General features: G+C 46.6%; 1 protein-coding gene across 7 annotated transcripts in view; it reads right to left on the bottom strand.

Moving 5' to 3' along the window:
- The window catches only part of cux2b (cut-like homeobox 2b), a 67788-nt gene that overhangs the window by 41794 nt on the left and 5427 nt on the right, over positions 1-20567 (bottom strand). Inside the window, exon 1 of one of the 7 annotated variants that reach the window (XM_029829947.1) lies at positions 17824-17980. The exons of 4 other annotated variants lie outside the window; for them this stretch is intronic. In XM_029829947.1, the coding sequence (XP_029685807.1) occupies positions 17824-17949 (126 nt within the window). In that variant the 5' untranslated portion in view covers positions 17950-17980. Of the gene's footprint in view, positions 1-10080; positions 11459-11485; positions 11610-17823; positions 17981-20567 lie in introns of those variants that run through there. 2 more of the 7 variants (XM_029829951.1, XM_029829948.1) reach the window with 2 other exon arrangements.

Below are 20567 nucleotides of genomic sequence, written 5' to 3'. Positions count from 1 at the left end.
ATTACAGCAGGTGAGTCGTACCTATTGTCAGTTTAATAATTGAAACCAGACAATGTTCTTGACAAAAATCAGAGCAGAGCCTTAACAATGCAATAATCTTTGCATGTTTTGGGCATAAAGGCAGGGCTCTCTAATGTATTGTGCTGAAGCAGGCATGACATTGATTCATTAAACCTGGCTTGTCTTGATTACATCTGTAGCAGTAAGCTATTTTCTGGCCTTTTACAAAGACAACACATAGTGGAAAATGTTGACAACTGGGGGGGTGGTACTGGAATGAGGTAGACTGAGTCAAAATCGCTATTGTGTGCAGCAGGCTTGGACAGCACAAATTAAAGAGGAAAAAAATAGGGTGGAGAAGAGAGGGGAAAATGCAGATGGGTATTATTTTTCTTTTTGTATCCATCTAATTGCAATCATAGGCAGATGTCTAAAGGGGGACGGCATCAGCAGAATTGCTGCTGAGAGCACAGAATCTTTGTCTAAAAATAATCAGACATTCTGTGTGCTGCTGTTTGTTATAATGGTAATCGATGCTGGAGGCTTTGAATTCCATCAATTTATAGATCCACTCTGTTCTGCCTGGTGACTATACTGCCTCACAACCCCCCACCCGCATACAGAACACACACACACACACACAAAGATTAGCACGCAAGGTCTCACGCAAGAGCACGCTCATGCGTACGAAAATGTGTGTTTACGTCCACGCACGGGACTGCAGCAAGACGGAGAAGGGGCGTGCACGTGATTAAGATAAGTGTAGTTTTTCCTTTCAACGTTGTCGTCTCATTCTCTGCTGTTCAGAGCTGCCTCAGATTAGCCCAGCATCTCAGACGCCACATCTGAGATGTGGAAGGGGGACTGATCAATTAATCGAAACTATAATCAATGGCCTCAATCACTGCAGTCTAGCCTGGCCTCAACATTATTACTGGCAGTCCCCCCCATCCCAACCCCCAGCACTGAGGGGAGAGGGGTGGGGGCTCGGAAACAGAGCGCACTGGCGTCTGTCTATATAAAAGATCCAACATGAACCCTTATCTGGCCTTTTTGTGATGGATATCAGTTAGGAGTGTGTGTGTGTGTGTGTGTGTGTGTGTGTGTGTGTGTGTGTGTGTGTGTGTGAAAGAGAGAGAGAGAGATACACGTCAGCCAGGTGGGCAGAGCCTCTGACCTCTCGTGACCCAAATATATGAATGTGAGCCCATCACACGACCTCTGATCTCTGACGGGGAAGTGCTGCAGGGGGCCACCGTCACTTGGCTTCTCCTCCATCTGTCCAGCACCGACTGCTACACCCTCGCACTCAACTTCCATCAGCTACAACTGTTCCACTTCACACCCTTTCTCACACCTCAGACAAATACTGCTTGCCCGTAGTTTGTACCAGGAAAGTGGTGTCTGCACCGTCGCCGTGGAGAAAAGGTCAAGAAACAGGGGGCTTTTGTGACAAAACCACCAAAACAGTTGTAAGAGTATTTAAAAATAATGTTGCTTTAAATGGCGTTGTGCTTCTTTCATGAGTAAGTGACATAGATTCATCAATTACAATCAATTTCTGTGTGTGATTATAACCTATAGACATTTTTATGAGAACAAATGTCCATATACTACCTAAACACAGCCTGCATTTATTTCTACATGTCTCATCTTATGTGATATATGAATAACTTGACTGCAGAGCCTATTCAGAAATCCTCAGACATGCTTTACTTATAGTATGTTTACTACTTATATATACTTATAATATAACTTAGTATGTGAAGTGGTGCAAAAAAAAAAAAAAAAACCCACAACCTTAATGTGTCAACGTGCTACACTTGAGGCAGTGGATTACAATCGCTTTGTTTCCTAACGCCATAATGCAAACATCAATAGTTCGGAATTCCCTATTCTCACTAACAGATGAGAAGAACGATGCTTCACTTCCTCGCACAATTAGCTTAGCATAAACTGGAAAGTTTGGAATTTGACGGCACCAACAAACCAGCATTGCAACACCCTGCTATTAAAAACAGGACCTGTTATTGATGGTGGCATCCGGACATTTTTGTTTTAAACAAATGTTGTGCTTTCTCATCCATATAACCGCCTCCTGACTTACCAGGCCCTTAGCTTATTTACAACTGTCCGTGGAGGACAACACGCACACTTACGCCAGTATTGCGCAGGCCGTGATGCCGGCGATGAGGAAAACCTCGGTTAATTCTGACACCTCTCTGGACTGGTAAGTCTGATAAGTCATCCAAAATAATTAATCCCCAGTCAGTAAAGCTTTCTTCAAAAGGCGTGCTAAATCTTACAAAAAGAAAGAGAGGTGTGCAAGCATTACAACCATCTGCAGAAGGTGTGACTCCTGTTGTCAGCCATTATTCGTCATACCCTGCTTCATTTGGAGAGTTTTTGGCGCCTGATGCACCAGAGCACAGCCTACTTGTCAACACTTCTGCTTTAATTCCACACTTGGACACACACACACACACACGCACACACACACACACACACACACACACACACACACACACACACACACACACACGCACGCACACACACGTCTTCTTATTTTTCCACTGACGGCAGCACATCATACAGTACGATCAGGGAGGGACTAATTCCATTTATTGTCAGGACTTATTCAAAGCGGTATCATGGAAACATCTTATTAAGGCTCTTTCAGAGATGTTGGCATCCGCCCGCAATCCAGTGAATAACTTTAAATGTCCTCCAATTACAAACTTCAAATTACAATCTATGACTGAATGCTCCAAACGAAGCCCAATTCCAACACCTTATTTATCATCATTAAGGCCGACCATTGTTCTGCTCCATTCAGACACTGTTCTTACAATCAGGGTGTCTATTGTTGTTGTGCGGTACATGCGGAGTGACTAATTACACAGTCCTATGATTCATTAGCAGTCTAGTGGGTTGAAACCGGAGAGGGGACATGATAACCTCCATCGGCCAAATGATCGCCTCAAAATGGAGATGTGACTGGAGGGAAGAGCGAGCGGGAGAAGCAAAGGAGATGGGAAAAGCAGCGAGTAACGCAGAGACCGCTGATGATTTAAATAGTCATTAGTTGAGAGACCGTCAAACTTAAACTATTTTGGGGACAACGGCTTGTTTCTTTGAAAGCACTTGTGGGGGAGGAGATCATTCCTGCCAAGTGCCACCATTGAGGTCAGTTATATGGCCCAGTTTCACCTCAGACAATGCCACACGGCTTACCTGCAATTGTTTATTCTCTCTCAAGAAATGTCAATCTGTTCGCTCTCAGGTGTGCTGCTCTTCCCCTTGTTTTTGTTGTTTTCTCCCCCCATACTCCCTCCGTTTTTTCCCCCTTGTCGATTGCAACAAGATCAAAGCGACGCTGCTGGAAGAATCTGAATATTTCAGGTGCAGAGAGGCGGCTGCGTTTCACACCACCTGTGTAGTGCCAAGAGATGGGTCCCTCCTCTCGTTCAGACACGGTTAGCGGGGCCCCTGGGGCCCGGTGACACAAACCAGGGCCACCTGTCTGAGAGTAAGAATACTCCTTTACCCTCCCTTTTCTTCCTCGCACTTTCATTTCACAGCATTTGAACCAAAAATAAATGGATCTAAATAGAGCGGTGAGAGTGGGAATAAAAGCAATGCTGACAACAAGTAGCTGAGCGCTTTGAGCGCAGTCACAAAGGTTCCGAGATCTGGCTGATGAGTTCCGCTGCCGCAGAACGGGAGCAGCGACTTGAAAGGGCTGTTTATACATGAATCATTTTTACAATTTTGCCCTGCTCTACCACAGACGGCATCTCTCGAATAATGAACGATGAGCCGGGTCAAGAGAATCACCGGGATTTACTGCACGGAGCCGGTCTGCGAGATGGCGCTCATCATATCGGCGGCACCGGCGTTTCCCCACCCAAAGCAAATAAAAAGTATCCCCGGTGTCTGAGGTAGCCTTAACGGTTTGAAGTAGCGGATATCCTCGGAGGGCTGTGTAAGCAAGCTGTGTGTACGTATGTGTACAGACATGCATTAAGGAAGTGTGGGGGAGGAGTGTGGCGGGGTTCCACGCTACCAGTTCCCTTCCATGTCTCTCAAAAGGGCCGTAAAGTCTTTACAGCAAATTCCTTACATTTATCTGTGTCAGAGCTCTCCGCAACCATTAGGCGTTTACACGGGAGGAAACACAATCTATTTGATGCTACACTGCCCACACGTCCAGAGCCCTCCTCCTCACGCAGGAGATTTGGTGTTTAACTTCCATTTCATATTCCAAACAGGCAGGCAGACGAGACAGGCAGGCGAGTGCAGGGGAATGGACTCCATCTTGCTGTAAATCACCATTTAAACACCCGGCTAAATGTAATCTGGGAAGAGTCAACAAGAGGCCCTCGCATTACGCCGCTCAAGATATTTGTTTTTATTTATTCTGGAATGTGCAATTGATTTTTTGTTGTTCTCCCCTAATGATGTATGCAAACGGTGGACCGAAAAAAGTCACACTTCATTTTTCCCGCCGCGCGACTGCAGCTGCCGCCCGTCTTTTAATATCAGTGGTGCTTATGAGAACAAGTGGAGGTTAATCTAAGGAGTGGGTCACAGCCAGTCAGCTCTTTGTAAATGTCAGCTGGGAGATCTGGGCCTCTCTTATTACCGCACTAAACCAACAAGGCTGACGGCTCCAAGACAGATGTCTGACTGGAGGTGAGCACCCCCCCTCCGCATGCACACTTTTCACCAGCATCCTGAACCAGCCTCTGCATGGAAAACCTTATTAATCAATCGATTTATAGCCATAAATCAGGGCAGGCTTTGATTGTATCAGCAAGTCATGCAATCAATCAATTAGCCAGGACCAAACGGCCCAATTTGCGTAAAGAAAGATGAATGCTCCTCTCATCATCTATTTGGTTGTGCCTTTGACCATCAAACATGGCTGCCGGTGACTCCCAAACCTGCGTTATTGATTACTGCAGATTAAACATCACCCTAAAGACCCTCAACAGATTATGAACAAATCTGATATATTTATTTCAAAATATTCCATTTTTTTTATAGAACCACAAAAAAATACAGCCTACTGAAGTTTTAAAAGAACAATTTCACCATTGTGATGCATCATCTTGGACAATTAGGCCCTCCTTGCCTTCTTGGGCAAAAGGAAACAGCTGGTTGAACAAACCGGCAAAACGGATAATGATATTTGTTTCATATTTTATCCCAACTGTGAATTCCAATCCACGTGCTGACACCAGCTGCCTCGGTCCAACAGCTCCCATCTGCAACTCGGTGTCAGGGTGTCTCATGAGAACAGGCTCGGAAACTTTGGGGATGACAAAAAAAAGACAAGAGCAAATAGAGCACAACAGAGAAGGCTGCCGAAGCCTCGCTGCACTCCCCCCCCCCCCCACCCCCCACCCCCCAGCGGCGGGCTGGAATGTGGCAGACTGTGGCGCTGCTGCGGTGAGGAGAGAACAGTGAGAAGCTTCCCCGGGGAGAACGTCTGTGGTGGGATTAGAACCCCATCAGACCTGGTTCTGCTTCACACCACCAAACCCTGCTGTGTTACAGTCATGATGAGGGGGGCATGCAGCTAGTATCTGCTGGGGCTTTATGGTCCTGCCCATCCTCCCCAAGCTTCATTGTTTAATTAGAGATAAAGACAGAGGGCTCCGTCACTCAACCTCAATTCTCCTGGCTTCACACAACACTGCCCACCCATGGCAACCCCCCCCCCCCCCCCGCCCCCCAAGAGGACCTCTACCACACCTCCACTGCACATACCGTTCCATAGGCTAAACGCCTGTTATCCATAGCTCGCAATCACAATGTCTTTCCCATATTCATATTCTACATATTTGCATGCTCCAGTGAGTTTTAATACTATAAAAAAGGTAGACAATAACCACTGTAAATAAGTGATTTTTCTTCATATCTCCTCCCTCTAAAACTACTTCCAGGCAAGAGAGGGAAAATTTTTTAGAGAAAAAGCCAGAGGAGGAACTATATTCAAGAAACCGAAAATTATACTATAGAGGGATCCATTATTCATCTCAGATACATTTTTCATTTAAAGAGTGGGCTGGATATGAGCAGTGATGAATGCATTGCCCAGGATGCAATTTGTATGTAAAATAACAGAAGATTACAGAATATGTTTTAAGTGCAAATGCAGTTTGTTACCATTTAAGTAGAAAATACATCCCTACACAAAGAAATAAGACCTGAGCCCTATGATGCCACCTCATAAAATCACTTAGCCTAAAGCTAGGCCCCTCGCCAGCCCTCATAAAAGGGTCACGGCGAGAGGTTCAAGAGATGAATGGGCCAAGTAGGGTGAACTTTCATTCATATAATGCACCCCGTTCCTTGGCACAGCATTTGAAACTACAAGATAAGTAAACAGAATAAGTCAGGCTCATTTAGCCTATAGTTAGCCTACATTTCCTCGAAATGCAAACAGGGAATGCGCTTGCAGGTTATGTACAGCGGGATACACATCTACGCACAAAAGTGCGCACAAAAGTACTACGGTGTTTCTGCTGCCTGTCAGACATCCACATGTTCCTCTCAAGACGTGCTCCTTCCTCATCAGCTCCACTCGGTGCACACCGTTTCAATTCATTGCGTCTCAAAGACACACAAAGAGCCTTCCCCTTCCATTCACGGTACAAAGATTGAATACAGCCTCGTAACACGAGACATGCCCACCACAGAGCATGTAATACAGCTCATTACCGGGCGAGCAGGGTGCAGGGGGCTGTGATGGGAGAGACGAGCAGGACGGGGAGAGGAACCGGGGGTCTGTGCGCCAACATCTCCATCTTTCCTCCAAGCTAACAGAGCTCTAAAACCAGCCTTAACTAAAGCGGGACCATTGATTTTTTTTGGCAGCCTCTCTGAAATTTTTTTTCCCAACAATAGTGATGGAGAAGAGCAGAAAGACTTTTTAAGGCGAGCGCCACAAAAGCCAACATGCCCACAGACATCACACAGCACTCAGGAGGTTTATTCAGGCCGCAAGTTTCCCTCCTGCCTCCAGGACAGCAAAAGACCCAAGAGCAAGCTGTGTCCAAACACAAAGAGGCAGGAAGACAGTTTATCTGGGTCAGGCACATTGATCTTATCCCTTCGCTGCATGGCTCTGGGGTCTGGCTTTGCGTGCCGGCACGAGGGCACTGGGTTTTGGTCCGGGGCGCGCGGAGGTCGGGAAGGCTGCGTGTGCGACGCAGGGAGGAGGCAGCAAATCGGCTCATCCTCAGCAGCACGTGGCCTCCTGAACCGTCCTTAACCTCTGGGCGATCGCGTGACGCAAAGTAAAGCGTCCCACACATTAAAAAGACACGCAGTGGAATTCAGAGCACGCAAAGAGGCCACAGGTGCAACAGCTTGTGCAATCCGACGCAAATTTTTATTTAATTTTTTTATTTTGTAAAGCTTCTCCCAGGATTTGTAGGTGTTTTTTCTTCTTTTCCCCCTTTTGGACCGTGCACGAGTTAACGTCAGCAATAATCAAGGCCCGGGGCAAAGGAAGAGGAGTGTGAGATAGAGGCCGGAGTGCTTTTAGAAGCAGTTTGGAAGCTGCGCAGGGAGCGAGGGCAGGATGTGAGGAGTCTGTCAACTTCCACGTCGGCTCTGGCGTTCTTTCGCATCAGACTGAGGGGAGCAAATGGGCCTAATTCACACAGGCTGTGAGCGAGTATCTCTGCTGTCTAGCAGCGTGAGAGGGAATTAGATCTATGGTTTGTAGCCTTCATCCCTTCCCAGACAGACTTGTTCCGGCTCACAGGCGCTGCCTAATCCGCACCTCTCTCCTGCTTGCACTCCTGGAAAATGACTTCACGCAGCTGCCTTAAACGCCCCACACAGCTATTCTCATCTGACCGAACCCCCCCCAACACTCAAAATAAATATAAAAAAAAGCAACAGACCTCCCATAGCTCATTTAACATACCAATTCCTCCCTAAAGCCCACCCTGCCTTTTCCAGAGATACAGGGAAAAACAATTGTAGCCAGGCTTTATATTTTAAGGGCCCTTTTCTCTAAAGAGTTGTCAAAAGCAGGAGAACAGAGAGAGTGAGAGAAAGCCCAATGGCTGACCCCCCCAGCAGCTCTTGTTGTCTACCTACCCATCCTGCTATTATTAATTCCATTCTGAATTGGGAAAAGAAGAGAAAGAATCAGCACAAACGTTGAACTGCAGCATATGTTGTTTTCCTCATAGAAAACAGGTGACCTGCAGTTAGCAGGTATAGTATCGAAGAGGGCAGGATTATTTTCCTCTTGGATCGTCTTATCACGTTGTTTGGGATGAGGATTTACTCTTGAAATTTAAAAAAAAAAAATGCATCCAATGACATTATCTGAGATCCTTTATCAGTTTGTGATGAATCGGACTTGGTGGGAACAGATCGGAATCGGGAAAGAAGTGTGAAGCGGTCGAAATTTTTATCCTTTGCTGTTTTATTTGAAAGCCCAAAGCATTGCTTGTTGAACCTGGCAAACCCTGCAGAAAAGGCAGAATCTATTGTAAATGTAAATATAGCATCACGGATTCCAGAAATATACCACGTGTTTAACATTTGATCGAATCACGGGAAAGTTATTGTAAATTTAACTAAAGTTTGTATTATTTTACGCTACTTTCATTAACTATAAAGGGCCTCGGAGAGCTCAGAGCTCTCTCAAGTGCTTGGAGAGAGAGATCTGAGTCGTCTTCCTTTAATGGAAGTTGTTCAATTTAAAACTACTCTACCAGTACCACTGCTATATAGGCAGTAGTGATCCAAGCCCCCTGTTATGATCAAAGCCTCGATCCTTGGAAAATGAAGGGTCAAAGTGCCTCTGGGATCCCAAACGTCACCAAAATGTAATCATCTATTGCTTGTTCCATAATTTCCTGAAAATTTTAATGAAATCTGTTGATAACTTTTAGGTATTTTGCTAGCAAATGGAGAGACAGACGCCGGCTATCACATAACCTCGGTGGAGGCGATGATAAACTCCCCGGCAGATATGTCACCGTCACCAATGGGACTCACAGCAAACTCCTACAATAATCCTTATTTTAGCCCAAAGAACCAAAGGCCTGGCCGCTCATCCCCGGATGGTCAGGTGGTTCCCGATTGTTCATGGTCAGAAGAGGGCGGCCGGCCGGCCGGAGCGTTTCTCCCAGGCACCGGGGCTTATTTGGGTCATCCATGGTAACTCTGGATAATGACAGGACCACTCAGAAAAACACTCGAGCCTCGAGGACAGGAAACCGGGAGAGGTCCCTACTTACAAATCCAAGTCTAATGGATTTCATGTGTTTCGTGCACAACCCACGTCTGAGAAGTCTTGAGATTCTCAGAGCTTCTCGAGTGATTTATGCATCTTGAAGCGCCATTTTTAATCTCCGGGGGAAAAGAATTAAGTATTTTAAAGGTGGGAAAGGTAAAAAAAAAAAAAAAAAAGCACATGATGTTCAAAATCTAAGCAGGTCTAAGCAGTCAAGAGCTACAGTGTAGTTCTCCAAAACTCCCGAGGCAAGAGTGAGAAACAAGTGATATTACAAGAAAAGCAGAATGATTAAAAGACTAATATGGCACATTCGAGAGGGGAGAGAGAGGTGATTTATCCCTTCACGGCCTTTTGACACTAAATTAAACTGTTGAGTCCATTCCCCCGTGCCAGCTAGTTATCTTTCCGGGCTAATTTAACACTATAATTTACATTCCACATAAAATACATCCTGATGCAGTGCTGTCAAGGCCGTACATCATTTGCAGAGAGTGCTCCAGTTTCAGTGAAAAGGACAGAATTAGATCATATTCATGATGCAATTAAACACTTCAGTGGGAATCGATGTAAAACCGATGAGCCCTGAAAACAATGCATATGGCTGAGAACATTAGAACACATTACCTTCCCTCGAATCCCTCGCTCCACAGACGCAATTTAAAATCCTCCACCACTCCAGATTCATAACGCACAGCGATAATAAATGAATTTTTCACAAAATTATTCAACTACTAAATTGCCCATGGTAACTGAGTATCAGATGAAAGTGATGTGAATTATTAAGTAGGGAAAGTGTTTGTTCTCACCATGGGTGTAATAAGCAGCCAAATGAGGAGTGGAAGGGGCAAAAGAAAGGGGCAGGTTACAGTAAAGAGGGATCTCATAATAAACACCAGCGTTGATGTAAGAATGGGAAAGCTGTCTGCTCCCTGGGCCTCCAGCTGGGTTGATGGTATCGACCCGTTTCCCCCTGGGTGGCAGTGTGGGTTTTCTTACGGATGCGGAGAGGAGGGACATTACCAGGCGTTGCTGTGCGCTCGTGTAAAACTGGCAACGGACCCTCTGGAGTTGGCAAACCGCTGCAACAGCCAGCCGGTGTTACACCATCTCGCCGCAGTTTACATAATCAGACAGACAGCGCGGCCCACCACGCGCTCGCGCTGCTCCGCCCCGGATGGCATCAACTACCTGTCACAGTGGTCTCCGGGGGCCGCCCATAGAACGCCAACGCTCGGCGAACTTTTAGACCGCCCGACCAAAGACGAGAGAAAGCAGACAAATGTAATGAAATTCAGAATTTAAGAGGCATAACTGGGGGGGGGGCAGAGCAGAGGTGCAGCAATTTGTAACCATTTCTGACAGGACGAGTTGGCCTCTCCAGCTGGAACAGTAATTATGTTTAATGGTGCTTTAATCTGTCCATCAGGCGGGAGGCGAGAACACAGGTCAGCCCAAAGTGCCGCGCGGTGTCTCGCGGTATGTCAGGGTACAGTCGGAGTGGCCCCTGACGGTTGCCAGGAGAGCTGGATTCAGCGCACAACATCAGCTGACCAATCCTCCCTCATCACTTCCACACACCCCACGACAGCTGATGAATCTCCACCAGCGGGAGCACATCTCTTTCATGATATTGACAAAAAAAGATACCAGCAAAGGTTGTCCAGTCGCAATAAATATGGCCAAAGACAGGGGCCTAAAGCCTTGGCGGGCAAAAACGCAAGAGCATGACTGAGGTGAAGGTCACGAAGGGGGAAAAAAGCAAAATAGAGCATATTACAAGTCAGGCTAACATGCTACAATGCTAACATCAGTTATGAATCTTTAAAGGTAAAACTCTATTATTGCATCAGTTTCTTCATCATTTTAGTGAGGAGGGGGAAAACACGCACCAAATAGTTGGTAAAAGGATGCTTTGAATTTGAAAATCTGACGTCTGGAGATGCATCATTTGTATTTTTAGCCAGGATTCGCACACGTCTTACGAGGGATAAAGATCCAGAAGATGCCGAGCCTAACTTACACCAACGCAGCCGACTACAATGTTTTGGTGACGGCACCTATTCTGCTGGAAGGCGTAACAAAAACAGAGCATAAAACTAAGCTGTTAATTCCACCAAAGTTACAGTTTGCAGCCAGAAATGATTAAAGTCAATCGTCTCGATAATCCTCACAGCCAGTTCTGACGGCGTCCAGCACACTCAAATAACTCACAACTTGCACTCGGGCTCGTTCCACCTCAGCTTACAAATCCGGGGTCACGTCCCTTATGTACCTCGGCAGTCCCGCCTATCCGAGCACCCCTTAAACGCAACGGAGCCCAGGGCAGCGAGAGCCTTCGGAGCAGAGCGATGGCACCAGCTCTGTTCCAGTAGTAATAGAACAGACACGGCCTCCATACCAAAACACAGTTGAACAAATAGCACCTTTGTACCCAGAATGATTTGTACCCGGCTCAGGCTGCCTGGCAGATAAAGCCATGCATCTGCACTTGTTCTGTGTTTGTTATCCTGGACGAACATTCCGCCTCACCGTTTCAGCGGCCAAATGGGGGAAAGGGGGAGAGAAAACGAATCACTCCTAGACCTGCTCTTGTTGTTCCCTGGGCTGTCAACACTCCTCACAGTCTTCACCCCCGCCTAGCCGCGTCGATACAGAGAAGTGACTGCCGTTTGCTTTATGATTGCCTTGTTTTATTCTCCAGACTGGGCTCTTTTTTCCCCCCTGCCTTTGCAGTCCTAATCAGACCGCCTTTGCCAGGACAACAAAGCCATTGTCTCTTTAAGTGAAAGAGGCAGTGGATCAGTGAATCCCTTTCCATTTTCCTGCTTTATTAGCCCAGCAGCGCGGCACTGTTTATACTAGTGGGCATTCTGCGTTTGCTGAGAACAATTACAGTGTGACAAATGATCCATCAATGCCATCTATCAGGCCAGAGCTGACAGGAATCCTATAGATGGAGCAGCCATTCGTCCCCCTGCTCACCATCTCTGGGGTCCCATGCTTTAGTATCCATGACAACATGCAAGCCACTTGCCACGCTTGCCACTTCACCGTGAGAGATGAGCGCCCGTGAGTGGCTTTGAAAATTAGCCTTTGACACCCTTCCTAGACTATCCCCTTTAGGAGGGGGGCTCAGTCCAAACCCCCTTTTTTTCCACATGCAGGCTCACAAAAACACAAAGGCAGACACAGCTACTATAAACATACCTCTCTGGGTTTCACGGTGTCAATTTTATTGTGCCAGAGCTATACGATTCTCAACATTAACCTCACAGCTACATTGCCTACCCAGCAATGGAAAAGAAAAAGAGATGCTCCACCAGATCCAACCCCCATAAAAGAGGGTGAAAATAAAACAGGTGAAATAAAAAGCCTGAATGCACGAGCTGCCAACACATTATCAGGCAACTGTCAGTCCCCCCCACCACACCACACACACACACACACACACACACACGCACACACTCCTCCTTCTCACACTTCATGAATGACTTTTTTAATGCTGGAGCGGATTTTTTCAGTTTACTTTAGCTCAACTTTTGGCGCAACATAAAAAGGCGAAAGACGGGATTTAAAAATACGCACGCCGTATAACTAAGACCGAAATACCATCGACAAGAGCAGCAGGTCAGAGCTCAACATAGACATGAAGTCCTCAACGCAGGTTTTTTGGTGGGCCGGGCCACGAGGGGCGTCTTTTTTTTGCCATAAACTACACTTGGCAGCTCGTGATCACATTACTAGCGTGGCGTAAACAAACAAAGCTATGCAAACGTGCTGCGCTGTCAGAAGCAACGGTTTTACAGCTTATGATTAATCATATTTGGAGACACATTAAAGGGAAAGGAGGAAACTGGCTCCAGCACAAGGAGGTAAGGGTGTCAACTGATATAACCCAGCGCTGACATCAAGCAGAGCCAGCTAGCTCATTGATGTGGCAGCGTCTCATTTTCACCAGTTTGGAAGCAGACAGTTTTGCAGCGCCTTGCAGTTCTTAATTATCTTCCGACTTTGTCTAATTCAATCAACACTAGTCAGATCTGGCTGCGAAATGGCACTCACATCCCCTCAAGCTCAACGAGTCAAAAAAACACTGAATAAGTGGAACAGTCAAACTGACAAAATGGCAGAGCGCACGAGAAATAAATGCTATTTTATCTCCTGGGCTGAGACCTCATCCGCAGCGAAAGGGGCTCGGGATGGGGACCGAGGGTGGGGGGGTGGGGGGGTGGAGATGGTGCTGCAGATGCCCCCACGCGGAGGTCACCCTGTTTGTTGAGGATCTGTTGGTCCCTGGCAAATATCTCCTTCCCTCGGTGGCATTTAGCACCGAGAGGACGTCACAAAACTAGCATTTTAATTAAACGCGAGGACGGCGCGTCGGTAATTGTGCGGTCACGTGTGCCGAGAATTTAAAGGTCATTAGGGATTAAACGTGCGCCAATTTGCTGTCTAAAAAGTGACTGACATAATGGCGGGGGGTGGGACAGAGGTGGGACAACTGCGCCCATCCTATGAAAAGCCCATTCTGCACCAACACCACCGCCAAGGCTATTCCCTCTGACTTCACCTCCCATCCAATTCCGAGGGCCACGGCATTATTAGATTTTTGACATTATTAGCTGGAAAAGCGGGAGGCCCCTGCTGTCATTATAAAGCCTTTACTTTCGCACCGACTGCCAAATCTGCTTTGCACTAGCTGCAGACTGCCAAACGCCAACAATGGCAGATTAGTGAAGCCCTTCTCTTGTTGCAGCAGAGGTTAATATAAAGCGACAGGGCTAAGTCCGCTCTGATTAGAATGCTGGGAGATATTACCGCAGTTTGTTACATCAGATCTTTATTGGATTAAACAGCATGCGCAACAATGAAAGTTTCATTTTAATTTTCAGCTGGAAAATAAAACAGGCCCTGGCAGCGCTCCTGTCAGAACAAAGGCAGTGTTACAAAACCGTCTTGTTTTCGCTTCCTCTCTGACCTGACGTGACAGACAGGGGCAAAAAAAAACAAAAAAAACAATGATTCATTATTCAACAACATTTAAGCATGCAAATCTTGCTCACTTCCTGCCCCACACCAGGATAACGCTTCCAACAATTAACCATTAACTTAGCAAACCAACAGAAACAGCATTTTGATCATTTATTAGCGGCGGGGATCGACAATGTTTTCATGCCGCTAAACTTCCACAGCACCGACGGCACATTGTTAGTGTGGCACCAGGTCACTGCACCTGACCAATAAGCTGTTATTAATCCATACAGAGTCATCCATTAGCCTGTCCGACTTTACGACCCTCTCCTTTATTAGATGAACCGTCAGCGGCCCGTATGGGGCAGGACGGTGGTGCAGCTCATCAGACGCTCCCCAGAAGGTGCCGTCGGCTCAGGTAGGCTGAACCTGAGAAAGGAAGCGGGAGGGGAAAGCTGAATCTGCCAGTTTCCAGGGGGTATTCCCCACCGTCCCGTTATCGCCGATAAATCTTAGTGGTTTACGATTAGGTACATAAAATGAGTCATAGATCTGGACGGTAAATAAGAGCTTGTCAGCGTGGGCTGACGCCAGGCCCAGCTCCTGCTCCACCTCCTCCTCAGCCAGAGAGTCCCTCCGTTCCCCCGGACATCAGACTGCTGCTATTGAGCTGAGGCTAAAAAGACTCCAATAAATAAGGCTGATATTTCCCTTAGGACGCCCCCAGTGCCACCCCGAAGCAAGGACGGAACAAACAAACACATCCAGCATCAGAAACCAGGCTGTCTGGATACTAATAATCTCCACTTTTTTAACATCTTCCAAATGGCGCAGTGCTCTATGTTTCTTTATTGCTTCCTTCAGACACAACATGCCAGGAAGTCAATGGATCAATCTATTTCAAGTATATTCAAACTATATGCTGGACTCTAGAATACACTGATGTCTTTTAATGGACCTTCGATCCATACTTGCAATTAAGCATGCAAAATCTCCCGTTAAGTAACTCCACTTTACAGTGTGTTTACTCTGGCGCTGTTTGGCGCATTTCAGAGCAGCGGCGAGATGACCTGAGGGAGGAGCATCGGTCTCCAAATGCACTAAGACAATAATGGACACTTCCTCTGCAGCACCAGCTAATCATTGTTGCCAATTCGTTTACACTGGTCCAAAATGACTCCCTGAGTGACCGCCGTTGCATATTAAACAGAAACACAGACAATAGGGACACACAGTTGGAGGACAGGAGAGCAGCTAAAGTCTGGGTGGAGGTGGGAGGGGTGGGGGGGTGGACAGAAGACTCATAATACACTATGGACAAATGGGACTCCAGCAGCTGACTGATAGCATATTAAACAGAACCGCATTACTGCACATTTTGACAAGACACCTGCAAGAGTGTTTTCAACACACATCAGCACCGAATCAGCATCTTCACATAAAGTGCCCTACACCTCATTCTAGAGAGGAAAAAAGAGGACATGGGGAGGGAAAGGAAAGCAGACATGTGCATGGCTACGGGCACGCAATCAGCTACGGATTCAGATTCTCACCACAGTTCTACACCGTGCTATAATCAGAGGAGACGAAGGGAAACAATGCCAGTGGCACAGCGGCATAGGAGATTCAAAACATTTTCATTAGTGAGCAAGGAGAAATAAAGCCCTCCGAAAGTGAGAGCGTCGCTTCATTTCGCACACGTCGGACACTTAAGAGGAGAGATTAAATGGAGGACAGGTTTTTAATGGGAAACTCTGCAAAGGCCCGTTCTAACTATCCAAATTATATTGTTTCAGCAAGAGTCAGAAACCAGAGCGCTACCGTTTCAAGCAAAATTAAAGTAAGAAAAATAACTCCCATTTAGCTAATTTAACCATTTAATTACAAAGACATCTAATTTAGTCTCCTGCATGTCTGCTCCTCCAGTGGGATAAAAAAGGTGTTTTTATTTTTGCTCTAGTTACATTAATATTCAAAAACTATTGAAGATTTCAAACAAAACCAGACCCCCCCCCAAAAAAAAGGTTTATACATTATATTGCATTAATATGTCTATATAAACAGGAGTTATTATGTCAATACACTGTCTTTTAAATCTATTATTATTCACAATATAAGTGATACTTTCTCAGTCAGATTAGCACTTTTAAAATTTTGCCTCTCATTTATTACTTTTTCCTTGAATATATTAATTTGATGCCATCCGAATGGAACGCCATTGATTTTTATCACATTCCATCGTCCGACCTTGGTAACAGTAACATTTCATAGTATAAAAAGGACAAAGTAGGCAGGTTTATTTAGTCTTTACCCATGGAAACACCAGCGCACATCTGCGTTTGGCCATTCACTGCTTTCAGATCTTTAAAGGCCCTTGAATATGAACATATTTAGTGGTTTGGCGTTTAAAAACCAGGTGTGCACAAATGATGAGTGCCGCGACGGAGGATTATCTCCTCATAATTCTGCCTACGTATCGACTCGTAACTAGACATCGTCAGCAGTTGCGGAGAGCATTAAGTTTATGGGCTCCTCATTATTTAACATGTTTGGGTCTCCCTACAGCCCACTGAAATTTTGATGGCGGTATTAGAGCGAGTTTTTTCTTTGCCTCCTGTCTCCCACTCACTACTTAAGCAGAGGCAAAATGGGCAGGAGAAGTCTCGCTGGATGGACGGCGCGGGAAGAGATATTAGCCTAATCTACCGTTCTGCTTTCATGTGAATAAATATTGGAGAGGATGCGATCAGAGAGCGCTGGTAGCGACCCGGTGGTGGTGATGGTGTTGCAGACATGCATGGTGTGGACAGGCTGGGGACTGAAGTGGCGCAGTGGTCCGAGTTAGCCGTTCCCCGCCTCCACCCTCTGCATACAGTAAAAAACAAACATTCCTGTAAATAAAGACGGCTGTCCAGTAACTGTCTTCCCAGTGACAATGCTATCGACTGTAGTCAGATGCTCCGCTGATTAAAAATTGATCCGTTTTGAAAAATCTAATCAACTGAATAGGATTCTTGCATACGCGGGGTGGGGCTGGCCGTGTTGGCTGGGGGAGCAGCTGCTGACACAGAGAGGCAGACCTGTTATTAACCCCTTCACCTCCACACGCGGCCCCCTGCACCCTAGTTCACATCCCGCCAGCACCCCTGGACCAGACACGGCCCAGACGGTCTGAATTATTCAGCAGTCTAAGAGAGGCTTCGGCCACTTGGCCTATTAATGTCCGCCTGTAGAGGCTAGTGGCTCTAATGGCCGGTGTGGAGGAGCCTTGGTTCCCAGCGGACGGGAGGGGGGCTACTAACTCTGTGCTGGGAGCGATGTGAGAGCGAATTCATCAGGGGCTGAGGTCATAGCAGGTTAATGATGCTGCACGTCTAGACGGATGCTGGACTCACGCCCTGCCCGAAAGGAAGTGGGGGATGGCATTGGAGTACAATAATATATATTTATATATTTTATCTCCGAAGGAGCCCTGCAATAGAACGCCTCAGCCCTTATCTGACTAAAACAGCACCGTTTGCTTTGCCCCACGTCTGGCCGGGGGATCCCGCCATTTAAAATACCAGAGCACAAATTACCTTGTCAAAACTGGACGACGAGACAGGACATCCGGTAATCCACCAACAACACAAGGCTAAGCGGTGAGGAAGTTCAGGAAGTGACATCACAAATGGACAAAATGCTCCGACATATCTGAGCAACATTCATAACAGAGAGATTAAAGACTGTCTACACAACTCAAGTCTGATTACTCACAACCCCTTATCATCTCTGCACAAACAATCCCAGCAGCTGGAGAGGGCCCTTGACTCCCGCACAAGCTCACTCCGTAATCAGGACATCACCCCCAGAGAGAGAGAGGGGAGGGAGAACAGGGCTCGGGTTGCCATGTGGTCTATTGCCTTGGTGAACATGTGCATCCACTCAGCATCTGAGGAAGTAAACATAATAGGCAGGATGAAGAAGAAGAAGGAGGAAAAAACAGCCTACCAAGGGTGCGACAGAGGTGCGTTTTTCCCTGACTGACAAATAAATGGTTTTGCACCAACACAGTCATCATTCACTCAGAGGACAAATACATTATCAAGTCCAGGCAGTGGAAGGTATTCTTATCATCATCTACTGGAGATTTATGCACTTGAAGGTTGAGTTCCTTGAGCGAGTGGGCTCAATAAGTCTCGTGAAGTGGAATGAGCTTAGCCTTCAGTGGGTAATATCAGCTGCTGGACCGCGCTGCCACTAACCCACCCTCGTCGCCCTTATCTGCGATCTAATGCCAAGCACATTTCCTGCTGAGGTCAAAATCGCTGCCATGATTGAAGTGAACCAAGGGCGTTCTAAGGAAGGCAGACACACCCACGCCAATTTACACAAATGTCATTTCCACAGCTAAGCTTAGTCAAGGTGACCAAGCGCATCACTCAGTGATCTACGTGCAGCGGTCTAATGGCCCCTTCACAGCAGGAGATTCTCTGATTCACTCATTCCGCACAAGCCGACCGTTCCAGCAGGGGAAAAAAGGCACAGGAAATATGCACGGTAGAGTGGCGAGTGATAAAAATTCTGCACATGACTGCAGCGAAAAATGAAACGCTTACTTATCACGGAAAACCCCTTCATAACAAGATAAATATTGGTTGAGCATTAATAGTAGATGGGATCATTTCCATAAAGCGTGGAACTGATCTAAATGCTGGCAACATAGCAGCAAGGACCTCCGCAGAGAACACTGTCCACTTGACGGGAAAGTCTCCTGATTTGCAGAGTCAGAGTCAGTTGACCATATCCTCGTCCTCGTAAATCTCGCCTCCTCGGGCGCTTCCCAGTGCAGCGCACAGCTGAAGCTTGGAGCAATGTTTAGCTAAACCTGCTGGCCTACGTAGGCAGAGAGAGTCCCCAGAGGGCTGAACAATCAGACAATTTCAAGATCATGAAGCATTAAACCAATCCCGGCAGGGTACACTAATTAAACAGCCGAGCCCCGCACAGCCAACCAATCCCCACAGAGCAATTAAATCCATCCCCTCTAAAACACTGTGGAACCTGTCTGGGGAAAATGCCGAGGAGCGAGCGAGAGAGAGAGAGAGAGAGAGAGAGAGAGAGAGAGAGAGAGAGAGAGAGAGAGGTGGAGCGGGGAGCAAAGGAAAATATCATAAAATTCATCTGGAAAAAAAATCAGGAGGAAAAATGAGAGGAATGCAGGAGGAGGCTAACAAGGAAAATTGAAAAGGGAGCAACACTATACAGTTCTTTGTCCTAGTCTCCTTTTTGGGCATTAAAATTCAAAATGTCTCCCCTCTTTTGGAGCTGGGGTGGAGGGGAAACTCTGACCATATATACATACAAAATATAGTGACCCTGTTGCAATCAACCTCGCATATTTAATTAAGATTACAAGGTCTGGAAAGCACTTGCGAGACAGAATAGCCTCGAGGCCTATATTACACACCGGCAGAGCTGCTAACACAGTTGCAAACCCGGATCAATAGCCCGATGCCCTCCACTACGAAAGTAAATGAACAGGTGACAATGGAGGGATGACATCATAGGGCTTTTCAGGGAACAACAACAAAAACCAGAGGCAACACCAGCAGCAGTTAATTAAAAACCCTGTGATGAAACATAATTCCCGTCTTTAAAAATAGCCAACAGATTAAAAAGTGAACGTCTTTCTTAGGCAAATTCTCATCTGTTTCCCAGGAGAGATGACTGCAAGTGTATTACTGTGATGTTGCACAGAAGCCGAGAACGCTGAAAAGGTAATATTCCACTGCGCACCAGAGGTGCAGACGGGGAGACAGACTTGCTCTTTTCTCCCCTGGCCGAGGGTGTATAAATCACGAAGCCCCGCTTCACGTCGCCACTTCCTGTTCTTCTCCATTAAAAATGATAAACTGTACCTCTTGTAGCCGCTCGCTCGCTTTAGGGTCCCAGCCTGCACCTTCCCGGTGAAGAAGAAGCGAGAGCGCGGCACTCAGATGCATCCAGACCCCCCACCCCCACGCCCCCCATTGTTGGGGATGAATAAGAGTGTAATTAAATGAGTGGGGGTAGCAGCTAAACAAAGACAAGGCCGGCGACCACGGCACCCTTGATCCATCTGCTTTAGCCATAATGCACCTTTTTGTATTATTTTGACAAATAAGAGCACTTCTGCTTAGTGTTAATAAACGCTGTTTTAATGCTCAAAAGCACCACTGCGGTGCCTTCGCCGCGAGACTCCGCTCTCTTCCCTCTTAAATGAGGACAAATTGGGCCTCGGATATAGGCGGCATGCATAAGACTACTGTTCCGCCAGGCTGGTAAACACACTGTGAGCAGT

Source organism: Takifugu rubripes, chromosome 21 (assembly GCF_901000725.2).
Source record: "Takifugu rubripes chromosome 21, fTakRub1.2, whole genome shotgun sequence".
NCBI classification, from domain to species: domain Eukaryota; kingdom Metazoa; phylum Chordata; class Actinopteri; order Tetraodontiformes; family Tetraodontidae; genus Takifugu; species Takifugu rubripes.
The sequence above is the reverse complement of the archived record's forward strand: the minus strand, read 5'-3'. Positions and strand labels throughout refer to the sequence as shown.